General features: G+C 47.6%; 1 protein-coding gene across 1 annotated transcript; it reads left to right on the top strand.

The window, feature by feature from the left end:
* Nucleotides 1-345: 345 nt before the first annotated feature.
* LOC6042378 (midasin) lies at nucleotides 346-22,695 on the top strand. The gene is made up of 8 exons (XM_038257484.1): nucleotides 346-579; nucleotides 648-4,643; nucleotides 4,700-5,000; nucleotides 5,089-7,467; nucleotides 7,535-15,643; nucleotides 18,773-19,688; nucleotides 21,480-22,263; nucleotides 22,328-22,695. The coding sequence occupies exons 1-8, from the start codon at nucleotides 487-489 to the stop codon at nucleotides 22,508-22,510; spliced, it is 16,761 nt and encodes a 5,586-aa protein (XP_038113412.1). The 5' UTR covers nucleotides 346-486; the 3' UTR covers nucleotides 22,511-22,695.
* Nucleotides 22,696-22,846: the final 151 nt, after the last annotated feature.

Genomic DNA, 22,846 nt, shown 5'->3' with positions numbered 1-22,846 from the left:
CGAAAATTGGTTGTGTTTGAGCCAAGATATAATTTTTTGAATATTAAACCAGCGCGGAGGTACGTTCAATTTGCAACGATCGCATTTTGACTGACGTTTTTTGAACCAAAACAAAACACCACGCACGCACACAAGCATAAAAACTGAGAGCAAAACTGGACCGTTCGTTTGAACCAAAACTGGCACTCGACGAGTGCGGCACTCAGTGCCGCACGGGCTCTTCAAACAAACGTACCAAAAATGTTCAAAAACTTCCCAACATCGCACACCCTCCCGTCATCGTGCACAGAAATGCCAAACTCGCACGTGCTTTTGTTGATGTGCGCGAAACAACGTTCAGAGTTTATTTACCATCGGTCGCGTGTTCGGTGCGGTTCGTGTTTTTTTCGCGTGTGATTTTCTGCTCCGGGTCGGAGATCGTTCATATTCCGTGCAAGTTCGTGACGGATTTTGGTGAAAGTTTGCAAATTGTGTGCAGCATCCAGTATGGAAGTGGACTGCGAAAAGGTTCGGCGCGTTTTGCGCCGTCTGCGCGAGAAATTCGACTGCGTCGAGGTGGAACCATTTTTAAGGTTATCTGTAAGTGTGGGGGGGAGGTGTTTTTCGTCGGAAATTGTTCGATTTTTAACGATGATTCTTATTCGCAGAAGCTCACATCGTCCCACATGGACGAGCTGACCGCGGTGCTGGGTCGGCTGATTGAGGATCCACAGTACACGGAGGAAATTGGGAGTGGATTTGCGAGCATGCTGCTGCTGATCGTTGCAGGTGCATTCGAGGAGAACCGTTCCGGCGAAACGCCGGACCGCGAAGCGCACCGTCGAAAGTGCGTTGCACTTTCCAAGCTGGTGCACTGCTGCCCGGATGTGTTGCGGTTCGCCGTGCAATACTTCCGTCGCAGTGCTCCGCCGTTCGGGGTGGGAGAATCGCTGGCGTACACGCCGAAGTCGAAGCAGAAGAAGCTGGACAAGAGTCCGGTTAGTGAGTTGGAGCTGGTTCGGTGCTGTTATCGGTTTTTGGTGGCCGACCCGGCCCACTTTCGGTCCGCTTGGAATTGGTCCGAGTTTTTTGAGCAGTTTGCTGGGAAGGGTTGTCCGAGGCAGCGGTATTACTACAACCGGATTCTGGCCACGGTCAGTTGTATGATGCAGAGTCAGTTGAACGCGCTGGATGGGGACATTCCGTTGGAAGTGGTGGTTCGGGAGCGGCAGCAGGAGATGACTGTGGGAAGGGGTGTCAGTGAGGAAGAGGTTGGATCTTGCGGGGAGAAGATTCGGTGGGACTTTCGAAGCAACGTGGTCACGAACGTGGGCGACGTCATGTTGCCGATTTTCGACGCGAGTAATTGCGAGTTTTATCGCGTAAAGGAGCAAGAACCGGAGGAGCTGGTCATCGTGGACTCGACACGGTTGAACGTGCGAAGTTTGGCGTTGGGAGTTTCGTCGGGAAGGGCGATTTGTCTGTCCGGGCCGGTTGGTTGCGGGAAGACCTCGTTGGTGGAGTATTTGGCCCGGAAGACGGGTCGGATTGGTCCGAAGGCGCAGGAAGTGGAGCGTCGTATGAAGAAGGCGCTCAAGCCTAGCAAGAAGCGCAAGGTTAACGGAGAGGACGAAGTCACGTTCGACGCCGGTTTGGAGCAGTTGAGGAAGGAAGCGCCTCGGAACGGGTTCCTGCGGATTCAGCTCGGAGATCAAACCGACAGCAAGATGCTGCTGGGACAGTACCGCTGTACGGACACTCCGGGAGAGTTTGTGTGGCAGCCGGGAGTGCTGACCCAGGCCGTCATGAACGGGTACTGGCTGCTGCTGGAAGATTTGGACTCTGCAACGCAGGACGTCTGCACGGTGCTGACGAACCTGCTGGAAAACAACTACCTCAGCGTGCCCGGATTCCGCGACTGTCTACGCATCGAACCGGGCTTTCAACTGTTTGTAACGCTTCGAACCCACAAATCCGGCGGAACCGCCACCGCCCACAGCACCTACTCCCTGCTGGAGAAGTACCTCTACACGGTGAACGTCCTCCCGCTGTCGCGCACCGAACTCTGCACCATCATCTGTACCAACTTCCCAAAGCTGGCCACCGTTGCCAGCCGGATTGTGGACATTTACCTCACCTTCTCCAGCGGCTGCCACGCGATCCAGAACGACGAAATCGTCGAAAGCGTTAGCATTCTAGAACATCAGAACTCGGACGTTCCTGCAACGCAGGAAGAGTCCAGCTTGCCACGATTCCAGCACGAAGGCGGAGCTGCCGGTCTTCCCAACTCCGGCCGCCTGGTTTCAACGCGCGACTTGATCAAGCTCTGTCGTCGCTCCAACCCGACCTTCTCCGTAACCAGTACGGAGTGCGCGTACTTTGTGTTCCAGAACGCGGTGGACATCTTTTGCTCGCACCTGCCGGCCGGCGACGTTCGTCGGAACCTGGTGCTGAGCATCGGTGGCAACATCGGCATCAACAAGAGTCGCTGCGATCACCTGTGCGAGGAGTACAAGCCGGAGGTGGACGTGGCCACGTCGAAGGAGGTCAAAATTGGACGGGTTCTGTTGAAGCGCAACTTGAAGGAGAACTTGGAGAACGACGAAAACGCCTTCTCCCACAAGAAGATCCGGCTGGACAAGAACGCCTCGAGCACGGTCAAGACGCAGGACTTTAAGCTGCAAAGCAAGGCGCCGACGTTCTCCTTCACCCGACCTGCGTCCTGCCTGCTGGAGCGAATCGCCGTGTCCGTGGCCCAAAACGAACCGATCCTGCTCGTGGGAGAAACCGGAGTCGGCAAAACCAGCTCGATCCAATATCTGGCCTACCAAACGCACCACAAGCTGGTGGTCGTCAACATGAACAACCAGTCGGACGTCTCCGATCTCGTCGGCGGCTTCAAACCCGTTGACCTGAGCTACGTCATCACGCCGCTTCGCTACGAGTTCGAGTTCCTCTTCAACAAGACGTTCAACGCGCAAAAGAACGAAAAGTTCCTCACGAACGTCTCGATCTGCTACAACCGCGGCGAGTTCCCCGTGCTGGTCAAACTCATGCTCAAGATCGCCGAAAAGGTCTTCCTGCGCAAGCAGGACGAGCAACTCCGCCTGGAGAACATCTACGAAAAGTGGACCACCCTCCAGGAGAAGCTCACCCGACTCGACTCGCAGCTCAAAAACTCCGTCAACGTGTCGTTCGCCTTCATCCCGGGCTCCCTCGTCAACTGCATCCGCAACGGCGACTGGGTCCTGCTGGACGAGATCAACCTGGCCTCCACCGAGACGCTCGAGTGCCTCTCCACGATCCTCGAGCCGGACGGCTCGATCGTCCTCCTCGAAAAGGGCGACTTCGTCCCGGTCAAGCGCCATCCGGACTTTCGCATCTTCTCCTGCATGAACCCCAACACGGACGTCGGCAAAAAGGACCTCCCCGTTGGCATCCGGAACCGCTTCACCGAATTCTTCGTGGACGAACTGGTCGCCGAGAACGACCTGCTGATCCTCGTCAACGACTACCTCGGCAGTACCGGCATCCAAAAGGTCCGAATCCTCAACACGGTCAAACTGTACCGCAGACTTCGCGCCCTCTCGCAGCTCGAGCTGAACGACGGACTCGGCAACAAACCGGTCTTCTCGCTGCGAACTCTCTGTCGCGCGCTCAGCATCTGCGCCAAAAACTTGTGCGGCTCGATCGAGCGCAACCTGTACGAGAGCTTCTGTCTGAGCTTTCTCACCCAGCTCGACCTCAAGTCGCACGCCACGGTACTGACCTTCATCCAGAAAACCCTTCTGAACGACGTGCACCAGGCGATCTCGCAGCAGATCCCCAAACCCGCCGACGGCGAGCAGCTCAACTTTGAAGGCTACTGGATCGAGCAAGGTCCGAAGGAGGTTCAAGAATGCGAGAGTTACATCTTGACGGAAAGTGTCAAAAACAACCTGCGCGATCTAGCCCGTATCATCTCGATCGGCAAGCTGCCCGTCCTGCTCCAAGGCCCCACCTCCGCCGGCAAGACCAGCTTGATCGAGTACATCGCCAAACGTAGCGGCAACGTCTGCCTTCGCATCAACAACCACGAGCACACCGACCTCCAAGAGTACATCGGAACGTACGTCGCGGACGTGACCGGCAAGCTCACCTTCAAGGAGGGCGTCCTCGTCGAAGCCATGCGCAACGGCTTCTGGATCATCCTGGACGAGCTGAACCTCGCCCCCAGCGACATCCTCGAAGCGCTGAACCGCGTCCTCGACGACAACCGCGAACTCTTCATCCCGGAAACGCAAGTCGTCGTCAAAGCCCACCCCAACTTTATGCTGTTCGCGACCCAGAACCCACCCGGCCTGTATGGCGGCCGCAAGATGCTGTCGCGTGCCTTCAAGAACCGCTTCATCGAGCTGCACTTTTCGGAGATCCCGCGGGCCGAGCTGGAGGTCATCCTGGAGAAGCGCTGCCTCATCCCGCGCTCGTACTCGCAAAAGATGGTCAAGGTGATGTCGGAGCTGCAGCTGAACCGGCGCAGTACGGCGAAACAGAACTTTACGCTGCGCGATCTGTTCCGGTGGGGCAATCGGTACACGTACGCGGACAAGGCGCTGCTCGCGGACGGCAGCTACGACTGGAACCAGCACCTGATCGATGAGGGGTACTTGGTGCTGTCGTCGAAGGTAAGCTTGTGTTTAATTACAAATCGCGTTGATAACCTCTCTCTCTCTTCTTCAAGGTTCGCAACCTGTACGAAACCAAGATCATCCAGGAAGCGCTCTACACCCACTTCCGGAAGCGCGTCGTCGAGGACGCCCTGTTTACGCTGGGAGCCACCACACCAACATCCCAGGTGACGCGTGGCATCCTCGAGCAGCTGGAGCGTCAAACGGCGCACGAGGGCGTCGTCTGGACGTTCGACATGCGCCGGATGGCGGTGCTGACGGCGAAGGCGCTGCAGTTCAACGAGCCCGTGCTGCTGGTCGGCCCGACCGGCTGTGGCAAGACCACCATCTGTCAGATACTGGCGGCGATTCGAGGTAAGCTCCTGGGGACAATGGCAATGACGGATTTACTACTGTTGTGAAGAAAGGCAAACCGGCACTAACCGGGAACGATCGATTTTAGGAACCACCCTGCGGATCCTCAACTGTCACATGCACACGGAGGGTGCGGACTTCCTGGGCGGGCTACGCCCGCATCGGCAGGCAGACTCCGAGGAGAAGGACTCCAAACAACTGTTTGAGTGGTCCGACGGACCGCTGGTCCTGTCCATGGCCGAAGGTGGCTTCTTCCTCGCTGACGAGATCTCGCTCGCAGAGGATTCCGTCCTCGAGCGGCTGAACTGCGTGCTGGAGCCGGAACGAACGCTGTTGCTGGCGGAAAAGGGAGGCGTATCTGCGGGGGCGTCCGAGTTCGTCATTACGGCTTCCGAGGGCTTCCAGTTTCTGGCCACGATGAATCCCGGTGGTGACTTTGGCAAGAAGGAACTGTCGCCAGCGTTGCGAAATCGGCTGACGGAGATTTGGTGCAGGGCTACGGATTCACGAGATGATTTGGTGCGGATCGCCGAGCATGCTCTGAAGAAGGGACTGACCGACGTGGACAGCTGCAACAAGTTGGCCCAAGTGATCATCGGAGTGGTGTTTGTGCTGAAAAAGAAGATCGACAAGCTTAACTTTAGCATTCGAGACGTGCTCGCGTGGGTTGCCTTCATCAACAAGAATCAGGCGAGCTTGTCGCTCGCGGAATCGCTGATCTACGGGCTGGAGACGGTCTTCCTGGACTCGCTGGAGATGCTTCCGTACGAGACGTTCGAGGAGATCGTCGCGATCAGGAAAGAGATTCTTGCAGCGCTCAACGCTTTGATGCAAAAACTGTTGGACATCAAGCAGTTCAAGCTTCAGCGAGGTTCCGCCGTTGAGTCCAACGAAACCTCCTTCGGTATCAGTCCGTTCTACATTGAGCTGAACCCGGTGCAGCGCGATCGCGCCACGGAGTTCATGTTCAGCGCTCCAACAACTCAGAACAACCTGTTCCGCCTGCTCTCCGCGCTATCCCTGGACAAGGCCATCCTGCTCGAAGGTCCACCCGGCGTCGGAAAAACTTCCCTCGTGGAGAATCTAGCCCGTGCCGCCGGCTTCGCCATCGTGCGGATCAACCTGTGCGAGCACACCGATTTGGCCGACCTGTTCGGTACGGATCTACCCGCGGACGATCGCACCCTTGAGCTGACCAACAACGAAGTCGAAGCCGCCGAATCCAAGCTGGGTTCCTTCGTGTGGCGTGACGGACCTCTGCTAGCCGCGCTGAAAGCGAAAAACACCTGGATCCTGCTCGACGAGCTGAATTTGGCACCGCAAAGCGTGCTGGAAGGTCTGAACGCGATTCTCGATCACCGTGGTGAGGTGTTTATCGCCGAGTTGAACAAAACGTTCAAGTTGGGCGCCAAGACGAGGATCTTCGCCGCGCAGAACCCGCTGCGACAGGGAGGAGGGCGGAAGGGACTGCCTCAGTCGTTCCTGAATCGGTTCACCAAGGTGTATCTGCGGAAGCTGGAGCGGGCGGATTTACTGTACGTCGTTGACGGGAAGTATCGGGAGAAGTTTGCGAGCGCTGGAAGCGGGTTGATCGAGGATATTGGAAGGGAGGTTGGAGGTGATGTTAGTTATTTTGAAGCTTTCAACGCGACGACCGGATCGGTCAAGTTCGATTTGTCTGAAAGGATGGTGCTGTTCTCGGAAGCGCTGGAGACGGGAATTGCCAACCTGGAGTTTGGCTACAAGGGAGGACCGTTCGAGGCGAATCTTCGTGACATTCTACGCTGGTGCGAGTTGTTCTTCAGCGAACGGACTGGATTCTTCCGTAAGAAGTTCAGTTGCGCCAGAGATTCGTACGACAACTTCCTGTTGGTACTGTTCGAGAAGATGAAGCTGGTCTACTACCAACGAATGCGAACCGACGTGGACAAGAACTACATCCTGGCGGTGTTCTCCCGAGTATTCGCCTGCGATGCGTACGATTTGGAGAAGCGCTCCCAGGACATCGCAGTGTACTGGACCGACGACAAACTCTACATGGGCGATCTTGTGCTGGAAAAGCTCAACAAGTCCGACGAGATGAACCCAATCTCGCAAAAGACCCAAAACGCGTTCCCTCTTCTGCTAACCAGCCAGCTTGAAACGCTCCGCAACGTAACCGAGTGCGTCCTGATGGAAAAGCCGGTGATCCTCTGTGGTCCGAGCGACTCCGGCAAGACCAAGATCATCAACCTGTTGACGACGCTGAGCAACAAGTTCTGCAACGTAGACACGATCGACGACTCGGTAACCGGGAGCTTCCAGCAGTTTGACTTTAACCGGCACCTGGAGGAAGTGTCCTCGAACGTCGAGGCGATCGTGATGGATGCCGTGAAGGAGGCGGCTTTGGCTGATGGAGGGAGGTCGCTGCTGGTGCAGCTGATCGCAACCTGGGAAAAGTACGTGCAGTTCAACGACGGCAAGATGGGTGAGTACTAACAGGCTCAGGTTTAAGGTTTCACGGTACTTACAAGTCCGATTCTTACCATTTTTAGCATTTGCCACCAAAAACCTTCAAACCGAAGAGTTGGCCCTGTTCCGTAAACGACTCACGGCCCTCCAGAACGTGCTAACGCTGCTAGCGGCTCAACCGACCATCGCTCACGCCCACCCGAAAATTCCCAGCATGATCGCCGTCTTAACCGCCCTTGCCACCATCTCCAAAAACGCCGAAACCCTCAACACCGGCGGTCACTTCGAGTGGGTCGACTCCAAGGTCGTCAAATCGCTCAAATACGGCCAGTACATTTGCCTCGAGCACGTCAACCTGGTCTCGTCCGCGATCCTCGATCGCCTCAATCCGATCTTCGAGCCCGACGGCAGTCTGCTCATCTCGGAAAAGGGCGTCGACGCGAACAACGAGTCCGAGGTCATCCGAGCGCACGCCAAGTTCCGAGCGTTCCTCACGCTTGACCCGAAGAACGGGGAGATCTCGCGCGCGATGCGAAACCGCTGCATTGAGCTGGCGCTGCACAAGGAGACGTACGGCGATGACGATCTGCGGCGGTTGGTGTTTGCGAACGGAGTTAGAGACCTTGCGCTGATAAATACGATCTTGTCGATTCACAAGGGGCTGAAGAAGGTGTCGGAGTTTAACCAGTTTGGGGTTGCGCACGTGATCAAGTTTGCGTATCTTGTGGCGCAGAACAAGCGACTGGGGATGGCCGAGGAAAAGTGCCTGCTGATCAGTGCGCTGGAAGTGTACGTCAGGTCTTCAAACACGGATCTACTCGGCTATGGGTTGGAGTTTTACCGAAACGCACTGAAGACTGTGATCAAGGACGAAATTAAAAATGCGGTCACGATCCCGAACTTGGTACAGCTTGAAAATGTCCTGCTGAGATCGGACAATCTCACCGGTCTTCAGCTGATCAAGCTGCAAGCGGAACCACTTCTCGCCACACTGAGATGTGCCCAGGACAGCTTCCCGGACGTCGTCGAGCTGCTGACAAACATCGCTTCGGCTTACTCGCAACAGTCAGCCGTAACTCTGGACAACGTCAAGTATCTGTTCCATCTGCTGTACGAGGTGTCGAGCTTCGAGGACGTCAAGAGCCGACGAATTTACCTGTCCGATTGCTTGAAGACGCTTCAGCAGGTTCAACCGAAGGAAGAGACGCAGGGCGTCAACTCGAACGGCATTGTGATCGATGTGCAGCTGGAAGCCTGCGCTGACAGCCAGTGGAAGTCGTTGGAGAAAGGTCTGTCCGGCTACCGGGATCTCCAGCACACGAAGCGAGAAAAGGTGGATTCTGAAGAAAGCAGCAAAGCTGTGTTGACTGTTGGTGAAGTGGTACAGCAACTGATCGAGCTGAACCAAGTGCTTTCTAACACGATTGAAAAGTTTGGTAAAACAGGGAACCTCCCCTGGAATCGATCAATGTTCCCGAGGATTCGAGACTACCAGGAAGACAGTACGCCCGAGCAGCATCGCATTAGCGCAACTCTACTGCTCAACACAACCCTGAAAGCGATCGAGGTGCAGAACGCTACCAAACTCAGCAAGATCGATGCCCTGTCCTACTCGAAAGCCGTTTCGGTCAAGATCATCAACGACACGGTTGAGCACAAGCTCGTCACCCAGCTGTACGACTTCCTCGCAAACTTCAAACCACTGCTCGAGGGAGCACTGAAGGACACACGTTTAGACAGCGAACTCTACACCAAGCTGATCGGATCGTACCTCTGGATCAACCGCTTGATCGAGCTGTCCCATCAGAACCTGTTCATCAACAAGGAGGTCAACACCGCGCTGGTGGACTACATCACGCTGCACTTCAAGTGGATCCAGAAGCACTGCCTGTCGCTTCTTGAAGGTACCCGATTTGCTGCAGTTCGCCACTCGCTGGAAGAATCCGTCCAAAGTTCCGTTCATCCGCTGACGGAGCATCGCAAGCTGCACGCTAAACGCTTCCTGAACAACTTACCGTTCTACAGCCAAGATCAGATCGAGTACCGACTACGCCACGTCGATTTCAACGAAGGGTTGCGTCTCGTGCCAAGGCTGACCAAGCTGTACGATTACAGCGACTTTTTGCAGCGGGTCGCGCTGCTGAACCATTCCAATACAGTCGATCTTCGGCTATCGATCTTGGCCAAATCGAGCTGGTCAACGGAGCTGACCTTCGACCAGAAAGAGACGGAAGCTAGCTTGGACAGCGAGGACTACCGTCGGTTGATTGCGTTGATCGCGCAGTTTGGTGAAGAACAAGAAGGTAATCGCCTCACGGAGATCCTCGCACAGCTGAACCGGTACCGCAAGTTTGTCGCCGGCTGTGACCCGACCGAGAGCTATTCGTACAAGTTCCTGGTGGAGATGCTGCCGCTGCTGGAGTACTTTTTGCTGAAATCACTCGCCCGCAGGGCGGAAGTGAACTACGACTACATCGCCAGCGTACGATCGCTCAACCTGGACGCGTTGGTCCTGCTGAAACGTCTCAACAGTGCCGAACATGGAAAGCTGCTTGAAATGGATGAGCTTTTGCAGAGGCTGATCGGCAGCGGAGGATTCGACGACCTGCTGAGAAGTCTCCCGACCGGGTTCTACCGTAACCTTCGCACGTACTTTGCCACGATCCAGAAGCAGATCTACGAGCTGGAGATGAACTCCCTAGCCATCAACCAAGCGGTTTGTTTCAAAAACGAGACCGAAGCCAGCTACGAAGCGCACCTGGAGCAAGAGTCGAACCAATCCGTGCACGGACCCGTCCTGACCAGCAACTGCCTGTCGATTTTGCTGACCAACAGTGGTGAGTTGCGATCAACGGGACTCGGAGAGCTCCCGGAGTGGAGAGCCATGGTCAGGCTCATTCGCGATACCGTTTGGAGCAACGCGACTGTTATGCGGAGTGAGTTTGACCAGCAGTACGTTGGGCTGACGAATGCGCAAGGTCAAGCTGAAAGGTTACTCATGGAGATCGACAGCATTCGCTCGGCGATCCATCGGGATCTGTCGGAGGAACAGTTTGTCCAGGACTTTAACGCTGCCGCTGAAGAGATGGGTCAATTTGTTGAGCAATCCAGGGAGTTGGGAGGCACCGCCAACAAGAACCGTCAGTGGCAGCAGACCTCGCTGCTGAATTCGCTACGCGGAGTGATCGAGCTCAACCTGATGGTTTATCTGCCTCTGCTGGACCCGGTCGAGAAGAACGCACTCAAGAAGACGTACACCGATCAGGACATCCAGCATTACCAGACTTTGGTGCAAGCGTACGAGTACATGGCGATCGTCATGAACTACCGTCGACTTGGAGAGGCTACCAAGCAGTCCTTCTTGAAGCAGCTGGAAGCGCTCGAAGAGAAACGTGGCAAGTTGTGCCGCAAGGTCGCGCTACGTCCCGTCGACAACATCTACACCGAGCTAGCCAAGGACGTCAACAACTTCCTGATCTCGTGCTGCTACCCGGGAACGATCCTCGCAATGACCAGAGCCGCCAAGCTTTGCCTAGACTTTGAGATCGACACCAAGAACCCGGTCAAGAACTGCACCGAAACAAAGAACTTCCAACTGAAGGTGAACGAAACGATCAAGCAAATCGAGCTGTGGATCAACATCGCCAACAAGTTTGAACATCACACGCTGAAGCGATACGAGGGCTACTACCGGGACTTCCTCGAGCCGGTGTGCTGCGCGATCGCCACGCTCAAGTACGGCTTGACCGGACTGAAGCACAGCCTCACGATCAAGCGCGACTCGGTTGGCTTGAAGAGCGCGAACGGCGTGTTTTACGACCTGGCGGAGAAGGACGCGCTGGGCAAGATTCTGGAAAAGTTCGTGCAGTTCCCGATGGTCAAGTCGATCAAGCTGTTTGACGAAGAGTCCTCCGGACACAAGGTGAACATCTACTCGGTGCTGGAGAAGATCGATCACAGCGAGGCGAACTACTTCCGGCTGCTCAAGTCGAAGCTGCAGGAGGTCAAGAACGCGATCACGCTTCGCGGAGCGATTTGCGAGGGGGATTTTGTGGATTTGGATCGCATTGTGAACGTGTGCAACCAGATTTGGCAGAAGCAGGAACATTTGCGGAGAAAGAAGCAAGCCGAGGAGGACAGTTTGTACCAAACGAAGAGTCACTGCGACGAGGAGAGTGAAGAGGTTACGGCGCAGCGTGAGATCGGTGACATGTTTCCGAACTACGTGGACGAGGACTTTGCCGACTTTATTCAGAACGATACGCTGGAGCAGGTGATCAAGGTGGACACGGTCAAGAGAAACGCACGACTGAACGATACGGTGTGCAACGAAGACTACGCGCTGATCTGCGAGAGTTTCATCTACTTGATGAACAAGTTCTCCAAGTCGTACTACTACAATCCGGAAACGGTAGCGAACCTGCCGGAGGTGATCGCACCCGACTTTGTTGGTCCATTCCGGACGAAAACCGCGATCTTCTACCAACTGCTCCACAAGTACAGGTCGGCTTTGAACAGCACCTTGGATGAGAGTTTCTATCCTGGTCTAAGCTTCCTGATTGGCATGGTGCAGGAAAAGTACGATGATCTTGACCTCGACCTGCCTGGCTCCCACGCGTACAACTTCTACAAGGATTCCAACATTACCGAAGTGGTGCAGTGCGTTGAAGTGCTGAAGAAGGTCGAGACCCGGGTTCAGGCGCTGCTCCTGGAGTGGCCCGATCATGCCGGGTTGAAAGACATCATCAAGATCATCGAGCGTATCCACGCCCTTCCATCGACGGCTCCGATCGTTCGGTTCAGCACCGGGCTTCAGCTGTTGCGGTCCAAGATCGACGAATGGAACGCGGTCGCGCACCGGTTGAACAACTTGCGCGAGCTGGAAGCGGACATTGTCGAGTTTGTGCACCGCTGGATGCGCATGGAGCTGCAGTACTGGCGCGAGTGCATGAGTCGTACGCACGAAACTGTACGATCGAAGGCGTACCGCTATTGGTTCTTCATGTACAACCTGCTGCACGAGTTCCTGCAGAGTGATTCCAAGGCCAAGTTGGGCAACCTGCTGGATTACCGGAAGGTTGAACGCTGCTTCGGCGAAGATGAGCTGCTGGAAGAGGACGAGCAGGTCGAGGAAGGAACGGTCAAGATCGAAGATCTGGTGCACGTGCTGAAGCAGTTCATCGAGTCTTCAAACTACGCCGAGTTCGCCAACCGTCTGCGCATCTTGAAGTCCTTCGAGCAGTACCTGATGTATCTGAACTTTGAGGACAACCGCAAGAAGGACACGGTCATCGCGGTGCTGCACAATCTTCACATGTACTACGATCAGTTCTCGGCGGAGATTGAAGAGTTCATCAAGTCGAAGCGCACTCCGATCGAGAAGAAGCTGAAGGAGTTTGTCAAGATCGAGTCGTTCAACAAGGATCTGTCGTACTTTAGCATGCGAAACAACATTGCGCGCGTGCATCGACAGTTGCACAAGTTCCTGAAGGAGTTCGAGAACGAGATCAAGGCGAAGATACTGCCGGTGTTCAGTCCGAAAGATCCGGCTGTGGAGATCAACGACGCCGACCAGCAGAAGAACAAGAGCTTGCGCTCGGAAGCCAAGATTACGTACTACATGGTTGACGTGAAGAACTTCATGGCGTCACCAAAGCTGAAGGAAAAGTTCTCCGTACGAAACATGGCGACGGAGACCACTCCGAACCAGGAGTTGTTTGGTAAAATTGATCGATTCTTCGTGACGTCCCGGAACGTCGTTAAAGAAGCCATCTTGCACGCCCCCTTCCCCGGACTGATCTACAGCCTGGATACGTTCATGCACGATCAAATCGAGACGATCGAGTATCTGAGCGGGCTGGAGGTGAACCGCGATCAACCGAAGCCAAAGCAAAAATCCCAAGCCAAGCAAATCCTCAACCAAAAACGCAAAGCCCTGTCCGACTTTTACAAGAGCCTCACCCAGCTCGGCCTCAGCTACCGAAGCGGTATCGTCGAAAGCGCGATCGAGTCCGACCCGGTCGACGTAACCATCAAACCGTTCTCGGTCGATCTGCTAGCCCAGAACAGCAAGTACCGCAAGGTCGATCAGCACATCGTCTTCCTCAATGACAAGCTCGATCTGTACTACGTAAAGTGCGTGTTCAAGATCAAGATGCTCATGAAGGTGATGCTGCAGCCGAACGCGGACGTCGGACTGATCAACATCGATCGCATCAAGGGTTTCGCGATCGACCTGTTTCTGTTGGTGCAGAACCAGCAAAAGGAGCTGGGCAAATCGGTGGCGAATGTGTTCGAGCTGAGGGATCGCATCCAGGATCTGACGCAGCTTGGCGGCTGTCTGGAGTCCAAGACGCGGCAATTTAACTTCGAGCGATCGCGAAGGCATTTGAAGAACGTGAATGCTTGCGTCGTGCAGGTTCAGAGCGTTTTGGAGCAGTTTAATCTGTTGCTAAAGTGCGTTCCAGCGGAACCCAGGGAAGAGCTGAAACTACTGAAGAACGAGCAGGTGCTGACGCAGAGTGCGATCGGTCCTATTGTTCAGTTGTCCAACGACTGCTTGAAGCTGGCGATCAAACTCGGCAAGGATCTTAAAAAGTCCGAGGAGAATTACATCGCCGGAGATTTGGTGAGGATCGTCGATGAACAGTTTGGTGTGATTTGTGCTAAGTTGGAAGCTCTTGGTGATCAGTTGAAGTTCAGCAACTGCGACGAGCGATCGATCTATGCCAAACCGATCGTTGACCTGTTGGAGATCGTAAGGAGTACTGTTGGCAACGAGGCAGCCGTTGAGGAGTCTTCAGCTGAGCAGCAAACGGACGAGGAGAGTTTGAACAACGAGCTGGAGAACATAATCCACTCGATCCTGATTGCAATGCAGCAAATCTACAAGAAGTACTCAACTCCCAAGCCGGAAGCGGAAACACCTAAGGAAACACGAAACGGCGACGAAGAGACGGAAGAAGCCGGTCCAGAGTCCGAGTTGCAACCTCAACATCTGAAGGAAAAAATCAACTCCGATTTGCTGCACGATCTGCAATCGCTGAACATCCGGAAGGTGGTCACCAAAATCGGAAGTCTGCTGTCAACGTTGGAGAGTCTCAAGAATCCCGAGCAGTGTGCCGCCATGATTCAGAAGCTGACCCGGCTGATTCCAATCCTGGAGCAGTTCAACCTGCTCGTCGAGTACTACCTGATTCAGCAGCTGGGAGCGCACAAGATCGCTACCAAGATGCTGTCGGTGATGTTGACCGTGTTCATCGAGCTCGGAACGAAGGGATTCTGCATCCCGAAGGACCTGATGGACGACGAAGAGGCTGGCGGTGAACAGCAGGAAGGAAATCAGGGTGGAGAAAAGTTTGGCTTCGAAGACGGCGAAGGCGAGAAGGACGTTTCTAACAAGATCGAGAGCGAGGATCAGCTGGACGATGCGAAGAAGCCGGGCCAGGAAGATAAGAACGAGGAAGAAGAGAAGGACAACAAGGAGGAAAAGGGCATCGACATGAGCGAGGACTTTGACTCGAAGCTGCAGGATGTGGACAAACCGGAAGGTTCCGACTCGGAGGATGAAAATAAGGATGATGAAGAAGACATCGATAAGCAAATGGGAGACGCTGAAGAGGGCGAGAAGCTCGACGATCAAATCTGGGGTGATGATGAGCAGAAAGAGGAAGAGGAAAAAGAAGATGAGATGGACGAAGAGGACGGCAAAGGTTCGGGAGAAACCGACGACAAACACAACAACCTGGACTCGGAGAAGGACAAGGCTCCCGGTGAGGAACAGGACGGCACGGATGCCATTGATCAGGCAAAGGACGACAGCAAGAAGGAAAAGCCAAAGGACATCGAAGATATGAACAACCAGGAAGGTGAGGAAGAGCAGGAGAATCCACACCACAACGAGCTGGAAGAACCACCGCAGCCAGACGATTTGGACCTGGACGAAGAGTTCAACCTGGACAACGATGATCGGCCCGATGGCCAGAACGGTGAAGAGCAGAGCGAGGAAAATCCGTTCGATATTGACCAGATGAAGGAAAATGGCGATAATGAAGGGGAAGAAGAGGCGAAGGAAGATGAAGCGCAGAAGGAGGACGAGCAAAAGCAGGAAAATGGCGACGATTCGTCGGATGAGGAGGAACAGGAGAATCCGGACGGTGCGGAGAAGTTGGCCGAGGATGAGAATCAAGAGGGTGAGTTGGAGTTGGATTTTATTGACTGTATTTTTTTCTGCGGAAGCAGCGAGTGTTGTCTGGGTGAATTAAAAAAAATATAAAAATTAGGAATTTTGGAATTTTAAACTTCAAAATCTTCAATTTTGAAAATTCAAAAAATTATTTATTTTTTATTTTTTTAAGCATTTTATTTTTAAATGTTATCAACTTGAAACTTAACATTTGAAAATCTTGCAATTTAAAAATATTTAAATTTGGAATTCTCAAAATCTTAAAATTTCGATATTTTAAAATATAAAATTATTGAAATATTAAAATATTAAAAAAATATTCAAATATTAAAATATTAAAATATTAAAATATTAAAATATTACAATATTAAAATATTAAAATATTAAAATATTCAAATATTAAAATATTAAAATATTAAAATATTCAAATATTCAAATATTCAAACATTCAAATATTCAAATATTCAAATATTCAAATAGTCAAATATTCAAATATTCAAATATTCAAATATTCAAATATTCAAATATGCAAATATTCAAATATTCAAATATTCAAATAAGCAAATATTCAAATATTCAAATAATAAAATATTAAAATAATAAAATATTAAAATATTAAAATATTAAAATATTAAAATATTAAAATATTAAAATATTAAAATATTAAAATATTAAAATATTGAAATATTAAAATATTAAAATATTAAAATATTAAAATATTAAAATATTAAAATATTAAATTATTAAAATATTAAAATATTAAAATATTAAAATATTTAAATAATATTCAAATATTAAAACATTAAAATATAAAAATATTCAAATATTCAAATATTAAAATATTCAAATATTAAAATATTAAAATATTCAAATATTCAAATATTCAAATATTCAAATATTCAAATATTAAAATATTAAAATATTAAAATATTAAAATATTAAAATATTAAAATATTCAAATATTCAAATATTCAAATATTCAAATATTCAAATATTCAAATATTTAAATATTTAAATATTAAAATTTTAAAATATTAAAATATTAAAATAATATTAAAATATTAAAATATTAAAATATTAAAATATTAAAATATTAAAATATTAAAATATTCAAATATTAAAATATTCAAATATTAAAATATTAAATTATTTAAATATTCAAATATTCAAATATTAAAATATTTAAATATTAAGATATTAAAATATTAAAATATTAAAATATTAAAATATTTAAATATTAAGATATTAAAATATTAAAATATTAAAATATTAAAATATTAAAATATTAAAATATCAAAATATTAAAATATTAAGATATTAAAATATTAAAATAGCAGGCCAAGGATTGATACCTAAGAGCATGCAATGGCATTGACCTTGTTGCGTGCTCTTCGGTTGACGTCCACGTAAGGAACATCCTGGAAGGAGCGTAACTAACTACATCTGTAGTTCTGTTAGATCATCCGAATTATCTTGATCAGAACAGTATAGCTCTGGTTCCTTGCGAGTGTCCTATTTTCTTACCTCCACGTTGGCTTGGTTTTCATGATGACCTAGCTGGTGGCCTGTGGAAACGGATCGTAAACCTTTGACCACCGCGGGTCAGAGTCGAGACGGCTAAAAGAAAGGGGCGCAACAATGTGGGAAAGGGAAGTAATTTGTGATTGTAGACGGTATTGTTTCGATTCGCAGTATGTTGAGTCAACTGCTGTGGATGTACCTAAAACATCGCACAACGGGGTTTCTCTTCTCTTCATTCTCAGCTACCACCTATCTCCTATTTTTATTTTGCTTTACTAATTCTCACTTCTTCACTGATTCTTCTATTTAATATCCATCATTTGATTTTGATTTTACTAAATTTTGATTCTCTTATCTCTCAAAACTTTTCCACTCTTTTTTACCAATTGTTACTGCTGTAACAAACTTTGTCTTGTATTTTTTTTTTTTTTTTTTTCCTTAAAAATATACTTTTTCTTAATGTACTAGTAATATCAAGTCTATTTATCATTCGCCTTATCTTTTTTGATTTTATTGCGAATTTATTTATTTGAATAATTCTCTATCTGTCCTATAAATTATCATTACAATAATCTAAGCTTGTTTTTTATCTCTATTTATTAACTATTGTCTAATTTTACATCTAATACATCTAGCTTCTCATTTTTATTCTTTAAAATACGCTCATCATTCTCTTACTATTGATTATTGATTTTTATAAAATAAATTCTCTGTTACTGTCTATTATCTTCACCCTTTTTTCAAACAAGTGAGGTTTGAGCCCTTACTCAATTTATGGAATGGTTAAAGGATTAACACAAATATTACTATTGTACTTTTGGTAAACTTTTGAATAACATGCTTAGGTCCAAAAAATTGTAACAAAACACCGCGACATAAGAAATATCAACAGATAAACACGACTTAACATTAGGGAATATTTCAGGAGCAAACAATACACAGTAAAATAATAATTAGTTTTTGAATTCAAACTAAAATAAAACAGTTTTAGCTTTAATGAAAATTGATAGGCACACTATAAATGATTAGGCGCTTATACTTACATCAAACCCTACGTAATGTACCACCCCCGGCCGAGTTAAAATGCGTAACCGGAAAAGAAGGTGTGCATGCCTGGCACGAACACTCAAAGCGTGTTCTAGCGTGCTGCTCGTACTGACTCAGAGCAAGGGTGAGATGTAGGTGTAAGGGCAGTGCGTGTTCGTCGGGAACCTGGTGCATAAGATCGGTCAAGGCCCGTTCTTACACTGAAAATTGCGAATTGCGAAGATATTAAAATATTAAAATATTAAAATATTAAAATATTAAAATACTTAAATATTAAAATACTAAAATATTAAAATATTAAAATATAAAATTATCAAATTATTGAAATATTAAATTCTTAAATTATTAAATTGTTAAATTATTGAAATATTGCAATATTTAATATTTAAAATATTTCAATATAAATATAATAAATTATCAAAAATTTTAAATATCAAAATATTAAAATGTTTTTTTTTCATTTCTGCGATTTTTGTTTTTTAAAATGATATTTATGAGCTTTTGAATTTTGGAACTTTCGAATTTGCATTGGCAACAAAACTAATCGATATTTTCTCCCCCCCAACAGGTGAAGATCCGCAAAACAAACCGGAAGACGAAGAAGTGCAACAGATTCCGGACGAGCACAAAGATGAACAACCGGAGGACCCAAAAACCGAAGAAGAACAAAAATCCGCCCAAAAAGACCAACCTCACCACGAGTCCAAGGACAAACGGTCCGAGCAGGATCGCATCGAAGCCATGCCGGACACGGAGCACAAGGGCACGAACGACCAGGTTGCGAACGAGCCCGACAAGCCGGAAACGCGCCAGGAAACCGAACTGGACGAGCAGGACACGGGCGAGGATCGGGACGGGGTGGGGCAGGCCGAGAACGAGCAGTCGGAAACGGGCCACCAGGGAATTGCCGAGTCGAAGGATACGCGCACCAAGCGGGAACAGAACGACCGGAAGCAGCGCGAGGAGAAGCGACGGCAGGGAAATACGGACGAGGAGCGGTCGCTGGGCGATCCGGAAAAGGCGGAGAAGAAACGGCTGAAGACGGTTGACGAGTTGAATCGTGAGGAGAGGGGAGGAAAGGAGGAAGAGGGTGAGGAAGATGAAGGAGAGAAGGACGATTCGGAAGAGTATCAGCACGTGAAGGATGCGAAGCAGTCGGACAAGACGACGCTGGACAATGCGACGGAGGAGCAGTCCAAAAAGGTGCAACATCAGGAGAATAAAGAGGACGAAGGGCAGAAAGAACAAGAGGAGGAGGAGTGTGCGGACGAGTTGATGGACGTTGATGAAAAGGTCGAAGAGCTGGAGGAAACGCAGAAGGAGCTGTTGGAGAGTGAGAAGAATGAGCGCAAGAAGGATAAACCTGCTAAAAAGGACGAAAGTCAGCGGGAGAAGGTTGAGACGCTGGAGAATGTTGAAGTTGAGGGAGAAATTGTGGACACGGCTCGGGTGCCGCGAGGAGAGGAAACGACCGCTCATACAATGTAAGTATTATTTTTTGAGAGTTTACATTAGATATGTTGGTGTCGATTTCTAGAAAAGACAGGAAGATCGCAAGGGTAGTTTATTTGACCTTGAACGTGAAAAGGGTGGAAAAAGAAATTCCCATGAACATGCTACGTCATTTGTGGCTGGCGCCTAATTCGCAGTGATTTTTTCCAAGGACTTCAAAAAATCGAGTCTGGACTGAACTTTTAAAATTTATTAATTCTAAATTCTTATAATTTTAAAATCTTCAGAATTTTTTAAATTTGTGTGTGTTTAGAATTTAGATTTTTTTTAAATTTAAGAATATCTGATTTTTTTCATCTTCTTTTAATTTTAGACTTTTTTAGAATTTTAGATTTTTTGGAATTCAATATTGAAGATTCTTTAAACTTTGTATTTTAAAAATTTTCCTGATTTTTAGAATGTCAAAATTATGTTCGTATTTCAGAATTTTTGGAATTCAGTATTAAAAATTCTCAGATTTTTTAAACTTTTCTAAATTTCAGATTTCGTTTATTTTTGAATGTTTGGAATTTATTATTACAAATTCTTAGATATTTTTATTTTCAGAAATCTAAAATGTTTAGATTTTAATTTTTTTTAATGCTAGAATTTTGAAATTTTAGAATTTAAGAATATCTGAACATCGGATTTTTTCCATTGGAATAGTTGCTAAACCTAATTTTTTTTATTCTGAAAAATTAGCTCATTAGTCGGAGACATTTTGCTGCCCAATATTCACTGACTATCGTTTAATATTTCGCAAATTTTATTTTTAAGATTCATGGAATGTATGAATTTTTAATACCTATTTGAGAATTATAAATGTAAAGAGTTTTGGAACTATATATTTTTAAAATTGCATATTAATATTAAACATTTTTAACAATCGTGGAATTTTCATTTTTTAAATTTAAATATTGTTTATTTTAGAGTTTTGGAACCATTTAATTTTAGCATGTTAAATTCTTTGGGATTTCCGAGTTAATAATTTTAATAAGTTTGGAAATTATTCTTTAGGATTTTTAGAATTTCAGATTTCTTAAAATATTTGTCTGAATTTTTAGAATGTTTGAATATTTTGGAATTCAGTAAATTGTAACAATTGTAATTGAAGAATTCCTGGATTTAAATATTTTTTTTTGTATTGGAATAGTGTTTGAACCTACAGTTTCTTTGCTTTTTTTTTAAAAAATATTGTTAGAAATCAATCAATTAGCCGAAGGATGTTTTTGGCTGACATACGCTGATTTCCACAAATAATTTTTTAATGTTTTATGTTTTATAAATCTTTTATTTTTTTTGTTTTATCAAATCTCAAATCAGCGATTTCAAATGTGTCAAATCCGAGTGGTTGAACATTTTTTAAACCAAAAATAAAATTAAAGATAGCTGGCCACCGCCATATTGGCCGTCATCTTGGATTTTTTAGTGTAGAGAACAAGAAGAACGAGTTTCCAATCATGAAGTTAATAATTTTTAATTTTTTATATTTGGTTATTTATTTTCTAAAATAGATTTTTTTTATTTTTAAATATCTAAAACGCATTTTTTATATTAAAATTGTTATTTTTTTTAATTGTTTAATTGGTATTTTTTAACATTTGAATTTTAAATGTTTTTTAATTTTTTTTTATATTTGAATTTTTTAGTTATACATTTTGAAATATTGAAATTGTTAAATTTTTAAATTAAAATATTTTAAATATCGAATATTTAAATTTTGGAATTTGAATCGAGTCCATGGTACAATGGTAATGTTGTATTGAACCAATTTTTCTCTACAGTCTAGACATCCTGAACGACATGACCCTGCCGGAGGAACCGACCACGGGCGAGGTGCTCGAGATGCGTAAAATGGTCGAGAAGGAATCGCTGGCGGTGAACGCGGTGCAGCCCGGCCACGACGAGTTCGATCGCTGGCAGCAGATCTCGAACAAGATGCTGCCGAACGCTCGCGAGTTGTGCGAACAGCTGCGGTTGATTCTGGAACCGACCAAGTGCACCCGACTAAAGGGTGACTACCGGACGGGTCGGCGCATCAACATGAAGAAGATCATTCCGTACATTGCGTCTCAGTTCCGGAAGGACAAAATTTGGCTTCGGCGAACGAAGGCCGCCCAGCGTGACTACAAGATTACGATCGCCGTGGACGATTCCAAGTCGATGGACCACAACAACAGCAAGGATCTGACGCTGCAGGCCATTTCGTTGGTTTCGCAAGCGTTGACCCTGCTCGAGAGCGGCCGGCTGAACGTGATGTCCTTCGGGGAGTCGCCGAAAATCATGCTCAAGCATTCCGACCAGTTTGACGGGGCGAAGCTGATCAGTTCGCTCAACTTTGAGCAGAACCAGAGCCGGATCGCCGAACTGCTAGACTTTGTGCGGACGGTCAACGCCGAGGACTGCTCGTCGTCGGATAACGGGATTTTCGAGAATCTGCTGCTGGTTCTGAGCGACGGCCGGAACATCTTCAGCGAGGGCGAGAAGAAGGTCAAGAACTCGGTGAAGCTTGCCCGGCTGCAGCGGATATTCGTCGTGTACGTGATCATCGACAATCCGGAGAACAAGGTAGCTTCAGTTGACGACTTTTGTTTTCGGGCGAACTTTAATGCAAAATTTGAAATTCTTCCAGCACTCCATCATGGACATTCGGGTGCCGCTGTTTACGGCCGACCGCAACCAGATCGTGATGCAGTCCTACCTGGACGTGTTCCCCTTCCCGTACTACGTGATCGTGCGGGATCTAGGCCAGCTGCCACTTGTGCTGAGCGACGCCATGCGCCAGTGGTTCGAACTGGTCAACAGTGAGCAGTAAAGGCAAATTAGGTTGTAGTTATTGTTTTGTTTTTGTATTGGTTACAAAATGTAAAATATTCGTAGTAGTAAGGAAATATATTGTTATTTCTAAGTCTTTATCGCTTGTAAAACAAGTTCAATAATATATCTATGGCTTAAAGTATGTTTGTATTAGCCAAGCAAATAAATAGTAACAAGTAGTAATTACAAATAATTCTAATTACATTGTGAAATTCCAGGCCCGTAACCCGTAACATATTTTCAGTAATCCTGGTATTTCCATTCAGACTGGTCAGTAATCCTTGATGCTGGAATCTCCTTGAAATTAACCATCACAGCGTGGGAAGTTTCACTC

The sequence above is a fragment of the Culex quinquefasciatus genome, chromosome 2, assembly GCF_015732765.1.
Source record: "Culex quinquefasciatus strain JHB chromosome 2, VPISU_Cqui_1.0_pri_paternal, whole genome shotgun sequence".
Classification (NCBI taxonomy): domain Eukaryota; kingdom Metazoa; phylum Arthropoda; class Insecta; order Diptera; family Culicidae; genus Culex; species Culex quinquefasciatus.
This window is presented reverse-complemented; position numbering and strand designations above follow the sequence as displayed.

Bases quoted from the DNA above. Each gene is read 5' to 3' on its own strand.
- LOC6042378 (XM_038257484.1), top strand. From the start codon at position 487: ATGGAAGTGGACTGCGAAAAGGTTCGGCGCGTTTTGCGCCGTCTGCGC. The intron at 580-647 runs GTAAGTGTGGGG...TCTTATTCGCAG, and splicing joins AACCATTTTTAAGGTTATCT to AAGCTCACATCGTCCCACAT. The intron at 4,644-4,699 runs GTAAGCTTGTGT...CTCTTCTTCAAG, and splicing joins ACTTGGTGCTGTCGTCGAAG to GTTCGCAACCTGTACGAAAC.